At 36.9% G+C, this 23,371-nt stretch overlaps 2 protein-coding genes across 7 annotated transcripts in view; one reads left to right on the top strand and one right to left on the bottom strand.

The window, feature by feature from the left end:
• Window positions 1–23,371, bottom strand: part of LOC129718634 (glutamine-dependent NAD(+) synthetase) — a 162,911-nt gene that overhangs the window by 50,836 nt on the left and 88,704 nt on the right. The window lies entirely within an intron of this gene.
• LOC129718631 (cytosolic carboxypeptidase Nna1) overlaps window positions 1–23,371 on the top strand; it is a 331,733-nt gene that overhangs the window by 219,996 nt on the left and 88,366 nt on the right. For 2 of the 4 annotated variants that reach the window (XM_055669580.1, XM_055669581.1), the window contains exon 2: window positions 11,207–11,472. The exons of 1 other annotated variant lie outside the window; for it this stretch is intronic. In XM_055669580.1, the coding sequence (XP_055525555.1) occupies window positions 11,442–11,472 (31 nt within the window). In that variant the 5' untranslated portion in view covers window positions 11,207–11,441. Of the gene's footprint in view, window positions 1–10,871; window positions 11,473–23,371 lie in introns of those variants that run through there. One more of the 4 variants, XM_055669579.1, reaches the window with a different exon arrangement.

Here is a 23,371-nt window from a genome sequence, read left to right as displayed (position 1 = left end):
CAAAGCCTTGGTGCTACATTCCGATTCGGAACTTGACCTTCTGTTTTTACTATACACAGACTTCGCAGCCAACCGTTAAGTGTACAGGACAATTGCGGGGCTAGCGCTACGATCCTACTGACACTAACAGTCTCTCCCGAGTCGAGACTCGAACCTACGACGACCGGCTTGTTAGGCCAGCATCGTACCTCGAGACCAGATGGGGAGGCTTGGTATTCTCCTCAATATGTGGAAAAAGCAGAGTGAATATTCACAACTCACTTTTCGTCCAGCATGAGCGCTACGTGGAGCAATTTTTCGCACAACGCTTTTTGCTTCTGCTTTGTGTTGTGTTGCTGCTGTTCGCAGAACACCAAAAGCCAAGCGAAACAAGAGTGATGAATCACTCTAGTGAGAATACACAAAAGTTCACCGCGGTGAGCACTGCTTAGATATATCTTATAGCATTTGAAAAGCAAACATGCGTGACGGGCAGCTGTATTTTTTTTCAGTTTCCAGATGCAAAGTAAACAACGCTTTCTACTTCCTAACCTATTTGCTCTCCTCATTTGATATATGCTTAGAGATAAACAGTAAAAGCACTGCAGTTAGCTCTGTTGTGTAGTTATTGAGCGTAGTGAGAAAGCTCACACCAGTTCATTATCTCTTTGGAGAAATATTCCAGATTCCACCGCGGTGTTTTACATGATTCGCTGGTTTCTTCAAGCAAGTGCGTCGCTTCGGTGACCAGTGCACAGTGGTACAGAACGACAATTTAAGCGGATATGGGGTTTTCGACGCGATTTTGTGATTTTACAGCAATACTTTCTATGGAGAAGTTGCTTCTTATATATAGGTCTATATATAAATTGGAATGAAAATTAGGGTGGTCCTTAAACCTGCAAAACATAACAACTGAAATTCTTGTTTGTGAAAAAAAATGTTGAACTATCTTTGGCAAAGTTGTAGATCACTTGATCTTAAATAATTTCGTAGAAGACTACATTTTTGTAGCTCTTGAATTGACTGAATTAGAGCAATTCTGCTTAGGGTGGCTCCAAAAAAAATAGTTGTTTTGCTCTATTATTTTTATATCAAATTTCACAGTAAAGTTAAGTTCGGACAACTTTTAGAACTAGACGCAACTTTTGGTTGCTGAACTTCGAAGATATCTTTTACGGGTGAAGAGTTATTAATGTTTTAATTTTTGAAATACGTTTTTTTCGAAAGTTGATATCTCTGAATGGAGCAAATGAAAACAATATCTTCTGGTCGTATTGTTATTTTGTTCTGGATTTTGGTTATCTCTTTTTAATATTTTTGTTTGATGATTGTTTCGTGTTTTCTTGTTTGTTCATTCGTTTGACTGTCATTTTTATATTTTGTTTCGAACGTTATTAGTTTTTTGTTTGTTATGATTTTGTGATTACTTTTGTCATGTTTTGTTTTATTTTTGACACTTTTACAGATTGTTTTCTCAATTTCGAAACTGTTTTCCGTTTTCTTATCGCAAATCATGTTTTGCTATGTTACATATTTTATTATCTTTCTTGTTTCATATTGCTGCTGGGCTTTAGTTTTCGAAATCTTATTTTATGCGATTTACATTACTGCTTCAAACAGTAATTAAAATAATTGAACAGAATTCTAGATTTTTGAAAACAAAATTTTTTGTCATGGCATAATTTCAATCAAAACTGTAAATAAATTTTCTATTTTTCTTACATAATATCTAAAAATAATTAATTGCATCTACTATATAAAAATGGAATTCCGTAACGCTTGGTCTTATTGATATTATTCCCTCAGTCTCTGAGGTGTACAGTAATCATCATAATTTTGAATCGTTCTAAACCAAAAATAATAAGCGGTGACATGTAGGTTTTTTAACATGAAAATGTTCGCTGATGTTCAGGAAAGATATTTGAGAAAAATTATAAGTATCTGATCACTAAAACTGGAAATATTATTCACAAAACTACGTAACACATGCAAAACTTTGACTTTCTGTGCTAAATTTGCCTCTAAATCAAAATTCAAAGCGATGACATATGATTCTTTCTTCACTAAAATGTTTGTTAATGTTCAGGAAAGACATTTGAGGAAAAATAATAAGTATCTGATCACTAAAACTTGAAATATTATTCACAAAACTACGTAAAACATGCAAAATTATGACTTTTTATAATTAATTCGTCTCCAAATCAAAATTCAAAGCGATGACATGTGATTCTTGTTTCATTTAAATGTTAGTTGATGTTCAAAAAACTACATTTGAGATAAAATAATAGGTATCTAATTACTAAAACTTGAGATATTATTCACAAAACTACGTAAAACATGCAAAATTTTGACTTTCTGTGCTGAATTTGCCTCTTAATCAAAATTCAAAGCGATGACATATGGTTCTTTTTTGAATAAAATGTTTGTTGATGTTCAGAAAAGACATTTGAGGAAAAATAATTAGTATCTGATCACTAAAACTTGACATATGATTCACAAAACTACGTAAAACATGCAAAATTATGACTTTTTATACTTAATTCGTCTCCAAATCAAAATTCAAAGCGATGACATGTGGTTCTTTTTTCATTAAAATGTTCGTTGATGTTTAAAAAATGTTAAATTTGAGAAAAAATAACAGGTATCTGATTACTAAAACACGAGATATTATAAAATAATAGGTATCTAATTACTAAAACTTGAGATATTATTCACAAAACTACGTGAAACATGTAAAATCATGACTTTTATGCTGAATTTGCTTCTAAATCAAAACTCGAAGCAGTGATCAGTGATTTTTACTATAATAAAATGTTCGTTGTGTTTAGGAAAGGTATTTGAGGGAAAAATAATAGGTTCTGAATATTTTAAAATTAAATATTTTCCACAAAACCACATGAAAAATGCAAAACCATAACTTTTTACGCTCAATTTGGATCTAAATCAGAATTCAAAGCGATGACACGTGATTTTTTTTTCAATAAAACATTCGTTGATATTTAGGAATGACAATCGAGAAGAAATAATAGTTATCTGATAACTGAAAATAGGGATATTATCCACAAAACTAAGTAAAACATGAAATATCATGAATATTTTGGCTCAATTTTACTCTAAATCCAAATTCAAAGCTATGATATATATTTTTTTTGCATTAAAATGTTTGTTTATGTTCAGGAAAGACTTTTGAGTAAAAATAAAAAATTTTTGATTACTGAAAATTGAGATATTATTCACAACACTACGTTAAACAAGCAAATCATGAATATTTGAACTCAATTTGCCTCTAAATCGAAATTCAAAGCTATGATATGTAATTGTTCTTCATTAAAATGTGTGTTAATGTTCAGGAAAGACATTTGAGGAAAAATAATAGGTATCATATTGCTAAAAGTTGAGATATTACTTTAAAAACTACGTATGTTTGAAGATGATTTTTTGCATACAGGAAAACACATTAAAATACTCTTTTTTAAATTTATATATATTATACATATAATACATGCAAAATTTTGACTTTTTGAGCATGAGCTCAATTCGCCTTTAAATAAAATGTTCGTTGTTCCTTCAACATCTGAAAATATTTTTTTGCAGAAGAATTTATGTTTTAATTTGGTGCGAGTCGAGCAGATAAAAATTACATTTCTGATGTTTTCGTAGTTTTGTGAATAGTAACACATTACGGGATTCGAAATACTTTTTTTACTTTTACCAAAACTAGATCTTGGGACATTTGGCTGGAGGAAAAGCCGCATTTCATTGGTTTAATCTTTTTTTTTAATTTCTAGGTAGTTATGTGGATTAAAACGTTAACTTCTTCTCGGACGTGTTCCTTGGACACAAACAAACATTTTCGTTATAAAAATTCACATGTTATCTCTTTAGATATGATTATAGAGGTGAACTAAGCATGAATGGTCACGCTAAATTTTTCTTACTTTGATTTCTTTCTTCTAAAAGTTGCATAAAAAGAGGTTTTACTGTGAACGATTGACGAATATCCGGTTATCACCCGAGTGTGGTATATTCGGAACTGGGATGACCCCACATAACATTTTCCAAAATAACGAGTTCTGGTTTCAGGAAAATAATCTAAAGTGGTATTTGGCCAACCATTTTAATACTTCCGAAACTTCTGAACTTCATACGTCATTTTGAAATCCGAAATGGCGACTTCCAGTTTCTGTAAAACATCCCAAAATGCAATCCAATATGGGTATTTCCGTTCTGTGCGTTCTCAGAATGTTAAAGTACTTAAAGTGATGATGGGCGTATAAGATGTGAAATATTTTTGAAGTGAGTTGTGCTAATATTGCAATGAGTTATAAAAAATGATTCCGAATTTTGAAACTTTTGATCCCGAGCATCGCCGGGAACGTTCAACTAGTTAGTTATATATATATATATATATATATATATATATATATATATATATATATATATATATATATATATATATATATATATATATATATATATATATATATATATATATATATATATATATATATATATATATATATATACATATATATATATATATATATATATATATATATATATATATATATATATATATATATATATATATATATATATATATATATATATATATATATATATATATATATATATATATATATATATATATTAGGGCGGTTCGATTTGTAGGGGATCAAAAAATCGCTTAGACACATATGATTTTCGGATTCTAGGGATCAAAATAAGATACTTTGCCCAAAAAACCATACCTCTAAAATGAATTCTGATGTCCCTTGTACTAACGTGTAGGTACCCAAAAGGTCAAATTTCAAAAAATCCTGTTTTGACCCATTTAGAGTGCCCCAATCGAGTCCAAATGTATGACCGACCCCCACTAACTTTGAAGGGCCGACCCACCCATGCTAGTGTTACCCCCCTGGGACCCCCCTAGGGGGTCTCCCATACAAAAATATCAAAACATATAAAAAAATCACCATTTTTGGCACTTTATATGACAAAAATCAGTGAAATGGCTATTATTTTTCCGCACAAATGAAGTTTCTAGGAAAAAAAAATGTTTTTTTTGTTTTTGGATTTTTGTTCTCTCCTGCTTCGCATGGGATTCGGTCCTGAGTCTTCAGCGCATACATACACAATTACACATATTTCTGAGCCATTCTCATTGCAGATGGCGTTTGCAGTTGGCGTCCTTTTGAACATAAAATCGTATATCACTCTGTTACATCATATGTAATATTTTTATTTCGACCAGTCAGGCGAGCACCGCTGGTATGCTACCACAACGGCTACCACGCACGGACGCTCCGTTTCCACTGTTCCCACGCACACTGTAGAACCAGAGTGAATAAATAGAGTGACGCAGAGTCTGAAACCAGAAAAACCAAACGAACACTGCAAAGTCGGGTGTTTTCGTCAATGAAATAGTCTGCTGGGAGGCAACAAAAATCCATCCACTGTTTCCTCACAATCGGATTCTTCGGGAACCGAAAAAAACAAACATTTCTTACTGTTTTTTGTTATTACACAAAACGCACCTCATTTTATCTATCTCTATCAAACTTTATCAAACGAACTTGTTTTAAATTTGAATACAATAACTATCTTTTCACTCTGACAATAACAACACTCCGTTGAAGTCAACTTGAACTTGAGCAAAAAGGGGCTGCCAGAAAAATATTTTGGTAGATTCATAAAAAAACCGTGTTGCTGTTTTGGCTGAATTTCTCTCTGCGTCACTCTATCTATTCACTCTGTGTAGAACTAGTATAGGTTTCGTATAGGATAGAAACGTCAACATAAATCATTCTACATCGTCCGCCAAAGAGTCAACACCTAAAATAAAAACCTGAAAGTGAAAGTGAAAATTGTTAAAGTCAAAATATATTTTTTTTAGTTTACAATGAACCCGCAAGATGAAATAGCAACAACATCATCAGCTATCGAAAACCCAATGATTCATATACTCAAGCATGATGTTGCTGTTTTTGGTGTGTCTTCTGATTTGAATGATATTAATTTACCAACCGATTTGGATATCTTGAGATATTATTTTTACTTAAGCGAACGTGCAAAAACAGAACAAAAAAAGTTTTCTTATAAACAATTCTCTAATCACGTAACAGATAGGTTGGTTGGAATTTAGGAAAAACTTGGTATGGAAATAATTTCAAAAAAATATGTTGCTGTTAAATTGAATAGATTGGTTGACAAATACCAAGCTGAAATTAAGAAGACGAATAGAGACCTTTTAGTGTTTACCGGTACTCTGAACGATTTTTTTTATATTGGAGCATGTAAATGCGATTTGACGGCAGCTCAATGTAACTGCGGTTTGGTTCCAGAACGCCTCAAAGAGTTTATGCACGATCAACATAAACAGAGAAGACTAACAATTGATGCATTTCTGATGGAAATTGAAGAGCAAGGGACATCGTCATCAATGCCAACAATGCCAACATACGAAGATCCCGATGAAACAACATACGTAGACGTACCGATGACGGTTGATGAAGATGTTATGAATAGAAGCACAAGTTCACAATACACAGAAAGATACGATTGTTTTAACTTTGCCTTGATGTGTGACAGATTTGGTGTGTCTGATAGAGTAGCGTCAGCATTGGCAACCAGTCTTTTCAAAGATTTTGAAATGAAAGATCAGCATGGCACACCTCTCATCATGGATAAATCGAAAGTTCGTAGAGAAAGAGAGAAATGCAGACGAATAGTGCTCCGCAAGAGGTTTGATGATTCCAGTTTAATAGCGTTTTCATTCGACGGCAGAAAAGATGATACTTATACGATAGAAAAAATTGATGGTAAGTATCATAGTAGGATGGTAAAAGAACCTCACCTTGTTATTTTGAGAGAACCGAATTCTCGATTGATTGGTTACGCAAGACTGGTAGAGGAAAGTGCTGAATACAAAACAACAAAATTGAATGAATTTTTCAACGATAAAAACATATCTCTGGATGCATTGATTGGCATATGCACTGACGGTGAGCCAACAAACACTGGCACACACGGTGGAATTATACAAGGATTCGAATTGCTGCTAAAAAGACCATTGCATTGGTTTGTTTGCCTTCTACACTTCAACGAACTTCCGTTTCGACATTTGTTTGGGGTTTTGGATAAATCATCCACCACTGGACCAACATCAACAACCGGGAAACTAAGCAAGCAAATTGAAAATTCTGAAGCTCTTCCGGTAAGTCATTGCTATCACTCATTTATTATAATTTTCTAACATTTTGAATGGTGAAATCATAATAAATTTATTTAATTATTATATATTTTTAGGTGGTGAGCGACTTTCAGAGAATTGGTTGGAAAATATGCCTCCTGTTGCAGAACAGCACGAATATTCCACCGATTCGCAGTACTTATACGACATGGCACATGCAATTTCTAATGGCGTGGTTTCTGTGGATCTGGCTAACATAAAACCAGGGAAAATTGTACATTCTCGCTGGCTCACTAGAGACAGGCCGCTAGATTATTACGATTATATGTGACAATGAATTTAAAAATTCGAAATTCGATTACACGAAAATGATCGATTTGACTGATAAAAATAACGTATTTGAACCACCATTCACGCGAATCATTCCGTATGAAACATTGATAGCATATTTAAATGAAGATGATTCACCATTTACTGATCCGCATATTCCATTACATATACAAGGAACGGAACAACACGTTCAACTGCTAGCTAGCGTTTCCAAACGAGTAATATCGGAAAATGTAGAGGCTGTTATGGAGGCGACATTAGAGAGCCGTGCGAAATTGCCCAGTGTTGAAACCAAAAAAAAACTTCAAACAATAATTTTTTAGTTTCTTTCCTATGTTCTGATCGAATAAATTTTTAAAGAGAAAACAAAAATCCAAAAACAAAAAAAAACATTTTTTTCCTAGAAACTTCATTTGTGCGGAAAAATAATAGCCATTTCACTGATTTTTGTCATATAAAGTGCCAAAAATGGTGATTTTTTGATATTTTTTTATATTTTTGTATGGGAGACCCCCTAGGGGGGTAACACTAGCATGGGTGGGTCAGCCCTCCAAAGTTAGTGGGGGTCGGTCATACATTTGGACTCGATTGGGTCACTCTATTGGGTCAAAATAGGATTTTTTGAAATTTGACCTTTTGGGTACCTACAAGTTAGTACAAGGGACATTAGAATTCATTTTAGAGGTATGGTTTCTTGAGAAAAGTATCTTATTTTGATCCCTAAAATCCGAAAATCATATGTGCCTAAGCGATTTTTAAATCGACCCACCCTAATATATATATATATATATATATATATATATATATATATATATATATATATATATATATATATATATATATATATATATATATATATATATATATATATATATATATATATATATATATATATATATATATATATATATATTTCGTCAACTGTGTAAACTTCAACAAACGAATCCGAAGAAAAAGGGCAAACCAACCAAGTTTAGACTTCCGTACGTTTGTTGCTGCCAGGAGAGTTAGCTAAGCACGCTGGGTTCGAAGCTAAAGCTAAAGTGAAGATATCGAAGTTAATTGTTACTTTCTCCTGCCAAGTAGTACAAAAAGGAATACCAGAAATCCTTGAAATAGTATATTTTTTTAACAAATGCGGCCATATTTTGATTATCGAACTAGTTACTACTATTAAATATGTGTGATTTAGTTTGAGCTGCCACTCCTTTGAAATATTTAAACTGCTAGAAGTCAAATCGGTTAAAAGCAAACGCACCAGATCCGGACATAATCACTACCATGTCCGGACATGTTCAGTAGTGCTACACACATGCCGGTATGACGGTGCTTCCCACACAGAGGGAGGATTCAAAATCTAGCACTGTGCACGCAAAAGTTGGACTGTGCGTAACCACATCAATATTGCGTGTTTCTAGAGCAATTTCTGTACTGTTTCGGAACCAGTACAACGAATGTGTGTTGTACATAACGCATTTGGTGTTCTAGCGGAGTGTTCAATGTATTGGACGGCTCAAAATCAAAACACTTTTGAAGTATTAACCGGTGCTAGTATTGCCTTGATGATTCGTACTGGTATTGGTAATATTTTCCAGAATGCTGCTATCGTTAAAGCAGTGCAAGCAGCAATCAAAACTGATGATTTTGGTACTGACTAGGTTAACGCAATTATGAACTGATCGATTCACTATCATAAATCCGGTCATTAAAAAACATCATCGAATCAATAACAATTAAAAAGACATTGAATTTGTTCCAAACATTTTGCATTTGACGACGATTCTGGTTTTATTCATATGCATTCGGTTCCACGTTACTGGCACCAGCGTCAGTAAATTCTGTTGCAACGAGGCTTGCTGTTGGCTGTTTTGGTTGCTGACGGTGATTAGAGATGCACGAGCTTTTGATACGCACCGACTCACGAAAGTACCCAGCGGTTTTTTGAGCGCCCCAAAACTGATCGTTTGCCCAGAACCGAAGTCTACCGAAACACTACGATTTCGTATGTATTATACATATTCTGATTTCAATCTCTGTCAATGTATTCATTACGCAACGGTTGCGTTATCCTTTTGACACATTTGTTGTGTAAAAGCCAGAGCATTTAATGTGCGTTTTGAGAGGACACATCGGATGATGTAAGCTTGAACTTTTGCGTGTGGAATGTAATCTTCGCCCTCCTTTATTGGTTCGTCATCTATGAGAGGCTGTTCGGTGTTGCAGCTAAAACAAAAAAATATTTGGAATCACCGACTGCTGCGCTGCGACTTGCCGCAACTCTGCTTGCTGCTGTCGATCCAGTTTACAGTAAATCATCCTCTTGTAACAGTGATCGAATAGACAATTAGGACTACATATGTGTATGCAAGTTTTTATCCCTGACTACTAAGAGTTATCTTGAACGTACGCTCGAGCGAGCGAAGTAACAACAACAACAAATCGTCTAGAAAGTCAAATCGTTTGTATACTTTAAAGTCGACTGTGCTGAGGAAGGAAGCGAAGTAATTGGTTGTTTAGCTTGCTTGATAATCTCCATGATGGTCTCGAGGTACGATACTGGCCTAACAAGTCAGTCGTCGTAGGTTCGAGTATCGGCTTGGGAGAGACTGTTAGTGTTAGTAGGATCGTAGCACTAGCCCCGCAATTGTCCTGTACACTTAACAGTTGGCTGCGAAGTCTGTGTATGAAAAACATAAGGTCAAGTTCCTAATCGGAATGTAGCACCAAGGCTTTGCTTTCTTTAGCTTGCTTAGGACGAAGTGAGAATTTCGCCTAATATTAGGCTTTGATTTTGGTTCTCATTGGTCGCGGTTAACAAGGATCTTTATTTTTTATTAGCCCAATAGTTAGTGTCACAAAATCAGAATTTCTAATTAATTTCTGAAAGAATGCAGAAAATCAGTTGAAGAATGACTGAGTTTTAAGAGTTTGAAAGTGGACAGTTTTCGTGACGCTCTTGACATTTTCGGGTTTAAATTAGGGTTTAACCTATGTTGCCGTCAGACGTAATTCTACATCAAAAAAGCATCATTGATCTCACCAGAATGGCATTAAAGCTACCCAAGTAACAAAATTGGTTATATCGAAATTTTATAGTACTAGTAACCAAAACAACACACTGGTAATAATTAAACGATAAAGGTGAAGTGATGCTAGTGAAATATTTCGTAAAAATGTTTTTTTTTGCTCACACTATGTACTATGTACTATGTACATATTAAATTTTAATTTATAAGAATTCGAAAAATTATTTTTTGTGAGAAACTGTAGAAAAGGGAAACAACTATTAGATGGTAGAGCCACTCATAATCCAAGTAACCTACAAAAACCTACCTCTTTTTTCAAAATATAATACTTGCTTAACTAGCCGTCGAGCACAATCAATTGTGCAAATTAGCAGTGGAAATAATAATCACCGAGCGATACATTGTCGGTAATAGCGCTTAAGGGCCTGGTACGGTAACGGAATTCTACCCGCGGGAGTACAAAATTACAGAACCGATGTGCATAAAGTAATTTGACCCATCGTCATGTGCAACGTTCGTTATCAAACCGTCGACTTGTGACAGACAGACATCGTACGTATCGCGTATCCACCCGGCTAACGGTAAAGGAACAGATGTAACCACCAATTAGCGAAAGCAGTGAAGAAGAGGATTTAATTTAAAATTCAAATATTGATGTTCTTGTGTCCATTATCAGCGGCGACAGTGTGCGAGAGGGATAGAGATAGACAGAGCGAGTGAGAGAAAGCAATTTCCATCGAGAATAGCGACAGGAAATGGAAGCGCTGTGAAAGTGAGTCTGGTGATGTCGAGATTGGACTAGCTTACGGTGCATTTTTAGTCTATAACTAGCAACAATCTCCGGAGCCTGGGATGGGCCGAACGAACTGCCAAGCGGAAGAGTGCTTTTTTTCTGGAAAAAAAGTTGCAGGATGATGGATGCTCCAGTGAATTTTAATGAAGGTAAGTATCTTTCATCATTCACCGATATAAGATTTGCAGCAAAGTGCGGACGTAAATTGCAGAAAAAATATAGCTCTATAAAATTTTGAAATCATTTTGAATTCATACGGTTTCCACTTCACACGTTCCAGAAATTCATATCGACCGTATGTCATGTTCCCCTGCCAAATCAACTATGCACGGTCTGATTTCTAAAGATCCGTTCATCGGAAAAGAGAAAAAAATCCACCGGGAGATGCGATAAATCATCCACAACCCCAGTCAAATGCGCCATATAGCTTCGACTAATTCATCGGAGCCCGCGAAATGCAATGCAAGAAGTTTGCATTGCAATGAAACTCAATGCACTTCTCATAGCTTCGGGTGCATGCACCGGCGCACATAGGAGTATTTGACCCAAAAAGTTGGCCAAAAGTCGACATACGAAATACACGATTTCCATTATTTTTAATTGATTTCAGTTGAAACATACCCTCATGCTATCCCAGAACCCATTGGTGTCTTATCACATAAACCAAACTGTTATATTGCAAAGTTATTTCACAGTAAATTGGTCAGTTTGAAAAATACGTGCTACTGCTCGGGTGGCGTAACAAATTGAAAAATTTTGTTAAATAGTTTTTCTTTCTCACAGGACACAATCTACAAGATAAGTAAAATGTTTTGCAATATTTAACGTTGAATGCATAAAATAATCATGGATTGTTTACGAAATAAGTGATTGTGAAAACCGACCGCGAAAAATTCATAATATTGTGAAATTAATTATATGATTTAGTAACCTTCCGCGCAAGTCCCGCCGAAGCTTCATTCATTGACAGAAAGGTCAAAGCCTTCTGAAAATATACGAAAAGAAAAATCTTCCTCCTGGTTCCTCTTTTTTATTTGATTGACATTTTATTAAATGAAGATTCATATGGAAATTTCTAAATCTTTGTTTTTTATCATGTGTAAAAAGACACAAAAAATGGAGTAAGCAAATTTAAAGTAATATTTTATATATTGTGTGACGTTTTGAATGGATGTCACCTTTTCTGTGTTGATTATATGAAAAAACACGTTTTTGATATAAATCTATCCAATTACTACCAGAGCGACTTGGACTTTTGGCCAGCTTTTTGGCTCAAATACTCCTATGTGCGGCGGCGGTTGAAAATATGAATGAAAATGAGCGAAATAAAAAAGCGGGCGAAGGGCACCCTGTGGGGGTTGGCATGGGAGCCGCGACGCTAGTGGTGCGGCAACTGGAATCGATCGGCGTTCGTTGACTATAACAAAAGGGCTAGAATCCTTCGGCGTTGCATACTTTTTTTTCTTTGCCGCTCCGCTGCTTCGCAACGCCAGCAGGAATTTCGGAGCACGCCATAGAAATGCAATGACATTACAGGAAATCATTTGCCTTGGCAGCAGTTGAAGATCTACTTGGTTGTGATTTTCCCAGGGAGATTGGTTAGGATTTGAGATTACGACTTTTTTGTAGCGCAAATTCGGAGCTATTAGCAAATTTCGAAAAAAAGCTGCTGAACGTACAATCACTGCGATACGTATATTCGGGTCAGTAGGACGTAACTTTGGGATACCGAATTTTGTTTGGGATTCCACCCTGTCTGTTTCTCCCGGTAACGGCACAGACAGTGGTTAATTTTGAGTTCATGATTTATGATAATCGTCAGCATTATTATGGTGTCGAGACTCATTCATTTCATTGCCATTGTTTTTCCACAAAAATTGTTTCGTTTCTTGAGAATATCAAAGACGAAAGTATAATTCAGTTAAACCCACGTTTTATTTGCGCTCAACTAATTGAGCCATTTTTACCAATGACGTAAATTGCAGAAAACCGAACACTGGTAAAAAAATAAACAAGAGCAAAGCACATTTTTATGTACATTCAGCCTGGCATGCTCCCAAGCTTGAATCCGACGGTTTGTGGAAAGCGGCAAGCGGCTGGCCGCGAAAGAACAATAAACAACATACTTTGCCGGAATCGAAGCAGGCAATAAAAAATAACCTAGGTGGATGGTTTTACCTCCTAGAATATGTCCAACAATTGATTTACCATTGTGTCTTATATATAATAGCGTATTGATCATTCACCGACAGAGCTCCGACACGGTCTTCGTCCTTGAGCTGGTTCGGTGCACAGTGATCAAGAGGAGGGAGGAGAAAATTTCTTCTGTGTCGAAGTATTTCTATATATAGAGCCATAATAAGATTAAAATGAAGCACGTCCTCCACAGGACATGAACAATTTTCTTCTAGAGTTTTTTTATGGCTCTCGATTGGGTATTCCGAACGAAGTTCATCAACATTTGTGCTTCGCTGCTACGCGCTGAGATTTCACAGATCCCCAGATTGAGAAAAAAAAATATGATTATGAGTTACACAACATTTTGGATTTTAAAGGTATGATACCTTTTGTTTCACATATTTTTTTTTTTGAAGTTAACAATTCAACGCAAAAAAAAAACAAGTCGTTTTATTAAATCCCTGAAAATTTAAGTAAGAATTACTATCATCAATTATTTTCAATCTTCGGTTCAATTTAAGGAACAACATAAACCTTTATCCAACGTATAAACAATACGTTGGGACACAGTTATATGGGAAAAAGTGATAGTATTTTTTCTCGCTCCAATGAACTTTTCGTGTTCCTTTTTGAACAAATATATAACAAAATCAGAAAATTCATTTTCAGATTGCTCGGCGGAACTATTTTTTAGGTTTCCATACGATTGCATTTTCTTAAAACTTATTCCCCAGAGATCCAGTTGGCTCCTTAAATAAATCAACATATGATGTTTGCAGGAAAAACTCTTCTGAAGACCATAAGACGCTACGATGCTTGTAGAAAAAGTTATTTACCACAAGCCGATCTGAGGAATGGCATGAGTGAGTTTGCAACAGCAGCATGCTGCAATATTGCTTTTACTTATGCTTTTCTGACAACAAATTAAGCAAACATTATTCAAATTTGGTGGAAGTCCCTGCAAATGAAGTTTCTTGGTTAAAACTTCTACAGAGGCGGAGTCAAAACCCCCTCTAATGTCCAAGAATGCAAAAGCCATTTGCTCTTTTCGGGCAAAGGCGAGTTGAATTCAGTAGAAAGCAAGGCTAGACAGTCGTTCGTTCCTTTGCCCCGGGGGAAGCCTAATTGAGTATCTGAAAGTAAACTGTTTGTTTCGACCCATTTGTCAATCCGTAAGAGGATCATTTTCTTCATTAATTTCCGGAGACAAGAGAGCCTTGAAATCGGCCTATATGGATTCACGGTGCTCCCACAGGCCGTTATTATAAAATAAAATGCACCAAAGAATCTGAGTACACCATTTGATTCGTTATGACGTCCAGAATCTCTGATCAAAATCATCGTACGATACATTTTTGAGTAATGCCCTTTTGAAGGTTGTAAAGTACAAAAAAGTGATACAAAAACGACGAAATACTTATTACAAAACACGTATTTAACCACCATTTTATGAAATAATGTCCAAAATAGTTTTTACACATTCAAAGGGTTATATTTCAAGACATTAATAATTGGTGAAAAGATTTATTGGAAAATCCCACAGTGCACAGTGGTCTAAACTCGAATAATCGTGGTCATCTAGATTTGTCTGTGAAAAATTGATTTTATGTACTCAATGTCTTCAGCAAAATTATTTCATAGAACAAGGCCTAACTTTTGGCGTTTTTAGTTTTTCGATCAATCCACCTAACAGTTGGATAAAAAAAAACATTTTTTCTAATTTTCAATATACCAGATAGCTTCCTTCAGCAAAGTTGTGGAAAATTTTAAAAGAAAAACAATTGCTGAATACTGTGATATCCTATCTGTACGTTGGACACGACAAAATAGAGTTTTTTGTGGAACGCCTCTCCTCAAAATCAGTTTTTTGTCTATAATTTTGTCTGTAATGGTCAAAACAATGCAAAATGTTTTAAGATTTCATTCATTCAGCTAAGATTCTCTCAAGACTTTATAAAATTTATTGTTTTGACAATAATAGAAAAAGTTATAGACAAATAACTGATTTTAAAAAGAAGTGTTCTACAAAAAACTCTATTTCGTACTGTTCAACGTACAGATAGGACATCGTAGTATTCAGCAATTGTTTATCTTTTAAAAATTTCCACAACTTTGCTGAAGGAAGCTATCTGGTATATTGAAAATTAGAAAAAATATTTTTTTTATCTAACTGTTAGGTGGATTGATCGAAAAACTAAAAACGCCAAAAGTAAGGCCTTGTTCTATGAAACAATTTTGCTGAAGACATTGAGTACATAACATCAATTTTCGCAGTCAAATCTAGGTGATCACGATTTTTAGAATTTAGACCACTGTGCACTGTGGGATTTTCAAATAAATCTTTTCACCAACTGTTCATGTCTTGAAATATAACCCTTGGAATGTGTAGAAACTATTTTGAAAGTTATTTCATGAAATGGTGGTTGAAAACGTGCTTTACAATAAGTATTTCGTCGTTTTTATATCACTTTGTTGTACTTTACGACCTTCAAAAGGGCATTACTCAAAAATGTAGCGCACGATGATTTTGAATTTTGACCAGAGATTCTGGACGTCATAACGAATCGAATGGTGTACTCAGATTCTTTGGTGCATTTTATTTTATAATAACGGTCTGTGGGAGCACCGTGGATTGTGATCAGAGGCAGGTTTTCCGGGTTGTCGAAGGGTAGATTCTTCAACAGGTTGAATTTGATTCTATCCAATCCCGGTAGCCCATGTACGTCGAGGACCTTCGCGTGTACAGTTCAGAGCACTTTTTGTCCCAACTTTTGGTAGGAGGACGCTCTCTAATCGTTACCCTGGGTATTGGTTTCGTCCGAGCTTGAGTCGCGGCGTCGATGATCCAACCAGAAAGGGATGCGTATTCTTCCTCCGGAGGAAGTTTCTCGAGAAACTCAATGGGTTCTACTATAATAGTCTCATAACACTTCCAAACAATATTACGAGTGAGGTCGTATGGATTATTGATTGGACCCGGGGAGTTAAACCATTAGCAATTGAGATAACGATTGGAAGATGACCACTACCGTGGGGATCATTGATTACTTTCCAATGGCAATTTAAGGTTAGTGATGTCAAGCAAAGGGATAGGTCAAGCACGCTTTCACGTGCTGTAGGATAAGGTAGAGTATTGTCTTCTGAATCCAAAAATGGTAAAAGATTTATTCTAGCATGCACAGATTTTAGGAAAAATGAATCTGATTTCACTTAAGTACGAGTTCTCACGAAAACTTGCTATTCTCAAAATCTCTATATGCTAGAATTAATCTTTCACCATCTTTGGATTCAAAAGACATTACTCTAAAAAGGTAGGGCTTGAAAGAGCTAAGTTGAAAACTACCGTGGGAGACTGATAAAATCAGGTTTCCGTGAAAATACGTACTTTGGTGAATTTAAACTCGGTTTTCTCATAATTTGTGCATGCTAAAATAAATATTTCATCGCATATGAATCCAGAAGACCTTATTCTAAAAAATACAGAGCTACAAACTTGAAGAATGATTATGTCATTTCAATATCTATGAAGCAATCTACTTATTCATTATCATGAAGCAATGATACGTATGAAAATTTGCAGCGTTTTCTCAATCTGTTCGGGAAACTAGGAAAAACACAGACATATTTGTGCCTCACGAAACAGGGAGGGGTTTAGCGGAGTGGTACCTTTATCAAAACTTAGGACAACTATCCCCCTTTAATAATATTCCAAGTTTTCCCAAATCGGCCATTGCAGTGCAGAGAACGACCATTTTCAGGAAAAAAAAAGTTCCGTCCGAGTCTTTACGGGTTCTGGGAACGCTTCATTTTTTCTTCGCGCTGCTTGTACGCGGGACATGGCGAAAGGTCGTGGTCAAAGGTTCCTCGCAATAAACACACTTTTCAGTATCCCCACTGCAAGCGGTTTCAGCATGTTTGCCTCCGTACTTGCTGCAGCATGCCTTGTTGCATGACTGCATGACCCGCGGAACAAACAAGCATACAGGTAGACGAACCCTGTCCAAAAGAATGTAGCTCGGCAGTGCGGATCCGGCGAATGTTACCCGGAAGGAGTCTGAAAAAAAGGAATCACAATTCTTCCCTTCGATGGATACTGAATTTAATTGCTTGCAATCCAGTATCTTCACATTTTGCATCATGGGGTTCATGAAACAGCCCACCCCATAACGCAAAATGTCATCCACAGTGAGATTCCCTTCGGTAACCACACCGTCGATTTCTACATCCTTGGCAGGGATGTATACGCGATGCTCTCTCTTTTAGAGCTCGTAGATAGCAATTGCGTTTGCTTGCTCCCTTCTACTCACACACGACAACTCGCAATTTGTTTGGTCACACCTTCGTAATCTTTCACCCGTACTTCCGGTACACTTGGTATAGGGCTAGGTAAGCATGGTGGTACAGGGGAAGGTAGAGGGAAACTAGTGGGGGAGATTTCAATTTCTTCCCCATTTGTTTCTCCATCCAAGAATAGTTCTATCTGCATGTTGTTCATTTTATGCGTTTTACTCTACAACTGCTCAAGATAAGGTGTATTGAATAAAGAGACATTCGCATTGAAGAAAAAAAAATATTAAAAAAATCAATAAAAATAAATGTGAATACTTCACCAGACTTTTTGTGCCTACGCTCCCTCCTGGCTGATAGATGAGTTATCCAGTAGATGCCTTACCAGTAATCGCAATCAGTCTCCTTCGGCCAGCTGAGTCTTCTACATCGCTAGGGGGCAGCCGGCGCCAGGCGGCGCAGGTAATTTGCTACGGTTACTGAACGGCTTTTGTTTGTTTGTATTTGTATTTAAAACTCATCTGACACTTAGTTTTAATGAATTAAAACCTAATTTACAACAAATTCGATCTAAATAGCCTATTTTTATATCTATGGCTGGGTTCGTTGAATACAAATAAGTTTTCTACTATTGAAAAGGCACGAATGCATGCAGTGACTGGTTCGTTATAACCAACAGATGTTCGATGGAACCTAGGCACAAGCAACGCATCGTTGCGCAACGTTCTCTGCGGTGCTCGCAAATTTAGAATCGAAAGCAACCAAGGTAAGTCGATTTCTCCGTTAAGAAGCTTTCCAAATAATAGCGCTTGTTGAATTGTTCGTCTTCGTTGCAGTGTGTCCAAACCCAGGAGTCGACATCGGTCAGGAAACGGTGGAAGTTCTGATGGATTGGGCCATGGTAAATTCTTTAGGGCCAGTCTAAGAAAACGTTTCTGGATGCGCTCAATTCTTAAACTCCACGAGGTTTGATATGGGCAGCAGTTTCGAGGTGAATCCCAGTTAACGACTCGCTTTAGAAATAATCGCCGAACGATGAAGGTCAAACGACATTTTTGTATCCAACAGGATGCCAAGTTCATTCACTTGATCTGCTCTCCTGAGTGTTACGCCATCAATTTCATACGCAAAAGTAATAGGCTTGGGGATGCGATGGAACGTCATTACTACACATTTGTCAATACTAAGACACAGCTTATTCCTATGACACCAATTGGCAAAAATATCAAGTCATGATTGCAGACGTTCACAATCCTCAACTGTACGCACAACAAAATAAAGTTTTAGGTCGTCCGCATAAACTAGTTTGCAGTTATTCTGTAGTAAAAGGGCGGCATCATTGAAAAATAATATGAAGAGCAGTGGACCCAGGTTGCTTCCCTGAGGAATCCCTGACGCGTTAGAAAAACGTTTCGAAGTGCAGGAATCAATTTGAACTTGCAGTACTCTATCCGAAAGGTACGATTTGAACCACGAAACTAGTTCAGTTGAAGCTTCGAGCCGGGAGAGTTTACAGAGCAGTATTCGGTGGTCAATTTTGTCAAAAGCGGCTTTCAAGTCGGTATATATGACATCCATCTGAGCCTTCTGTTCCAGATTCGCAATACAGGTAGAAGTAAATTTCAGTAAATTAGTAGCCACTGATCGGCCAGGCATGAAACCATGCTGGTCAAAGGAAATATAGTCTTGAAGTACACCTTACACTATAATCTCGAAAAGTTTCGACGCAGCAGAGAGACTTGCTATTCCGCGGTAATTTTTCACGTTTCTACGGTCGCCGGTTTTGTAAACTGGAAACATGTAGGACTGTTTCCACAATGACGGAAATTTATCTTCATTAAACGAACGGTTGAAAATGTTGTTGTCACAGTACCGATACCGAAAACACAAGTAGCATGCTGGACACAATGCACAATGTCTTGTTATTAACGTTATTGTTTGTTCGCCGAGCGAGCAAAAAATAACGGAGCTATGTATGTTCGAATGTTTCCTTTCGCAACGATAGCAGTAAATGGAGGGACTCTTGTAGTGTAAAAAATGGGCACATGAGATTTTTTTTTTTTTATTCTCACTTATTTTCCGTCGGTCTAGTTCCGCCACTGTTGTGGCCAATCACCGACGCCCAGGGAGGCGACTCCACACCCAGGACCCTAACTCACGACCTGTTTATTAACGGACCGGCGCCAACGACTTTACTTCCTCATGCGATGGAAGGTGTGATCCCAGAGATTTTTCGCCTCAGAAAATCTCCCGGTGTCGGCTAGGATTGAATCTAGACCAGTTGGGTTGGTTGTGAGTGGATCACGCCACCTCACAACCATCGACACCTATGTCGGCGGTGGGATTCGAACCCAGGCGTCGAGCGTGGTTGGCGGGGACGTTACCAACCACACTAGGCCCCGCTGGGCACATGAGATCTTTTAGTACATGTGTTTTTTGAAACAATTTAGACGAAAATACTAAGTTTCAATAATAATCGAAAGCAGGGTGTTTCTGCTTCCGCTCCGCAGCAAACATACATTTGATCAAACTGGAGCGAATACAATATCGTTGTTTGCGTATCGCCTTGGGTTGCATGCAGTCGACCCATACGATGAGTTTGGAGGTCTTAGCTGGAGTACTACCATTGAAAAACCGCTTCTGGAGCCTGTCTTCTCGCATTCTTATCAAATGTGAGGTTTTGAACCGTCCTGTGATTGAAAATTTTGAAAGGTTAATCGAACTTAATTCTCAAACGCGTTTTATGACATTGTATTTCAATCACATGTCCCATAATATTAACCCTTTTTCGAATATTCCAAATCGTGTCGACTTATCAAATACTTCTGATTCTACTGTGTTTTTCGATACATCCATGATAGAAGAAACTCGTGGAATCCTGGGTCATTTACGCATGCAGCAGATCCCCAAAATTTTTTCCAATAAATATCGAAACATCAACTGCGACAATATGTTCTACACTGACGGATCAATTCTTGATGGATCCACTGGCTTCGGTATTTTCAATAACAATTTAACCGTCTCCCATAAGCTTGATAATCCTGCTTCTGTTTACGTCGCAGAATTGGCTGCAATTCAGTACACCCTAGGGATTATCGAAAAAATGCCCACGGACCATTATTTCATCTTTACGGACAGTCTCAGTTCCATTGAGGCTCTCCGATCGATGAAAGATGTTAAGCACTCTTCGTATTTCCTGGAGAAAATACGGGAACATCTGAGTGCTTTATCCGAAAAATCGTTTCAGATTACCTTAGCGTGGGTCCCTTCTCACTGCTCGATACCGGGCAATGAGAAAGCGGACTCTTTGGCTAAGGTGGGCGCAACAAACGGTGGAATTTATGAAAGACCAATTGCCTTTAATGAATTTTTCTCATTTGTACGTCAGAATACGATCATCAGTTGGCAAAATGCTTGGACCAGAGGGGAACTGGGAAGGTGGTTACATTCCATAATCCCCAAGGTGTCGACGAACCCGTGGTTCAAGGGGTTGGATGTAGGTCGGGATTTCATTTGCGTGATGTCCCGGCTTATGTCCAATTACTATAGATTTGACGCGCATCTCCGTCGTGTTGGGCTCGGGGAAAGTGGTATCTGTGCCTGTGGTGAAGGTTATCACGACATAGAGCATGTTATTTGGTCATGCCCTGTACACCGTGACGCCAGGTCTAGATTAATAGCTTCCCTGCAGGCCGAAGGTAGGCAGCCGGCTGTTCCTGTTCGTGATGTCTTGGCGAGCCGTGACCTATCCTACATGTCCCTTATATACGTTTCCTGAAATCCATCCACGCCCCAGTTTAGTCCTATCCCCTTCCGCCTACATCCAACCAAACGACAAGAACACGTTAAGACCCCGGATCCGGAAACAGCAATCAGACCCGCACGATACTCTCAAGGCCCGAGGGAGACAACCCAATATGCCAGTCCGTAATATCTTGGCCCAGCAGCGGAACATGTGCTTACCTATGGCAATGAAAACCATCATACAGTAAACCAGTGCTTTTAATGCAAAATATTATAGCTTTAAGTTACATTTAGTTTCAGCTCGTAGTCGGCAGTGAGGATAAAAAATTTGCTTTTAGTTGTTAAGATACTTTAGAAAGTAAGCTACCAGATATAATTGGCGCCGTTAAACATTAAATTGTATTTGTGCCGTGTCAAATAAATTATAGATGAAAAAAAAAATAATCGAAAGCTTTCGAAAATAATCGAAATATTTTTATTAAATTATTAAGATAATAATTTCGTCCTTTTGAAAAACAAAAACAAATATATACACAAAACAAACATCTGAAATAATTGAATATTAAATTTTTCTTTTGTTTCAATTTGTCTGAGTTTAAACAAATATCAATGTTATGTTATTATTCTTTTTGACTGTTTTTTCCAAGAATTTTTTTCATACGATATATTTTTTTACTGGAACGACAGAACTGCTCATTAAAGCAGATGTAGTTAGCGAAGCGAAAAATAAGTGAACTGAAAAATATGATACAGAATTGGGATAATATACCGCATCCAGACGGGAGATTGCGGGTTCATGTCCCGTCTAGATGCGGTATAATTTTCTTAGTCTGTATCATATTTTTCAGTTCGGTTATTTTTCGTTTTGGTTAACTTTGATGGCCGGCAGATTTTGATTCCATTTGTGTGCTGCCTAAATACGAAAACTTTTCGCTGAATGAATTGCCGGCCAATATAGCCACCGCTTTAACACAAAGGTAGCTTTTTACAAAAGGAAATAGAGCCACTGCATCTGCCACTGCTGATACTTTCGCAGCAGCCATCACTACTGTAATCCGCTGTCGCAGCCGCAGCTGCTATCCACTACCGCTACGTCTGCTACCCGCTACTACTTGGCTAGGACCGAGCTAGTGGTCATCCACTAGTAAACTGATTGGTTTGAGCAGAAACAGGCTCTTATATAGCCCAACTAGTGCACTCTCGGTAAACTAGGAATAGTATTCTGTCGACCGTGTTAGGGAAAGCAAGCCTTAAGCGATCAATTAGAGGTTGAAAATGGGACAAAGATGATTATCAATAGTACAATAGTTTGAATAATCAAACTACAATTTACTGCATTTGAGCGGGTGAACAGAAGATTTTCCAATCGATTGCTGAAAGAATAAAAGAAAACGGTTGAAAAGTAGACAATATATAGGTGACGCTCTGATTCATTTCGGTTTTACAGTTTGTACCCCTATATATGTTGCCGTAAGACGGAATTCTCCGCCAAAAAAATTTGAAAATATAATTTTTGAAATATTCAATGTTTATATTTTTTCGAATTTCTGAAAAATTAATTGTTTGCGGCGTACATTTTTTCGAAAAGACGAAATTAGTATCTACAACTTTGTCAAAGATATCACTCCGATCAAACGAACCGTCCTGGCTCTAAAACTGTTGCCATTTTTATATAAGCCTGTAGCAGCGGCTGGGGCATTGGCTTTTTCTTTAGGATGTGATATCCTAGAGTGTTTTTTTTTTAAATTTCTCTTTTACGTAATACTACGGGAATCGAAACGATACAAGCCCTTTTCAGAAAATAGTCGTGATTATAAAAATACTAAGGGTACAAAATGA

The sequence above is a fragment of the Wyeomyia smithii genome, chromosome 1 (assembly GCF_029784165.1).
Source record: "Wyeomyia smithii strain HCP4-BCI-WySm-NY-G18 chromosome 1, ASM2978416v1, whole genome shotgun sequence".
Taxonomy (NCBI): Eukaryota; Metazoa; Arthropoda; class Insecta; order Diptera; family Culicidae; genus Wyeomyia; species Wyeomyia smithii.
Note: the sequence above shows the minus strand (reverse complement) of the source record. Positions and strands in the feature narration are given on the sequence as shown.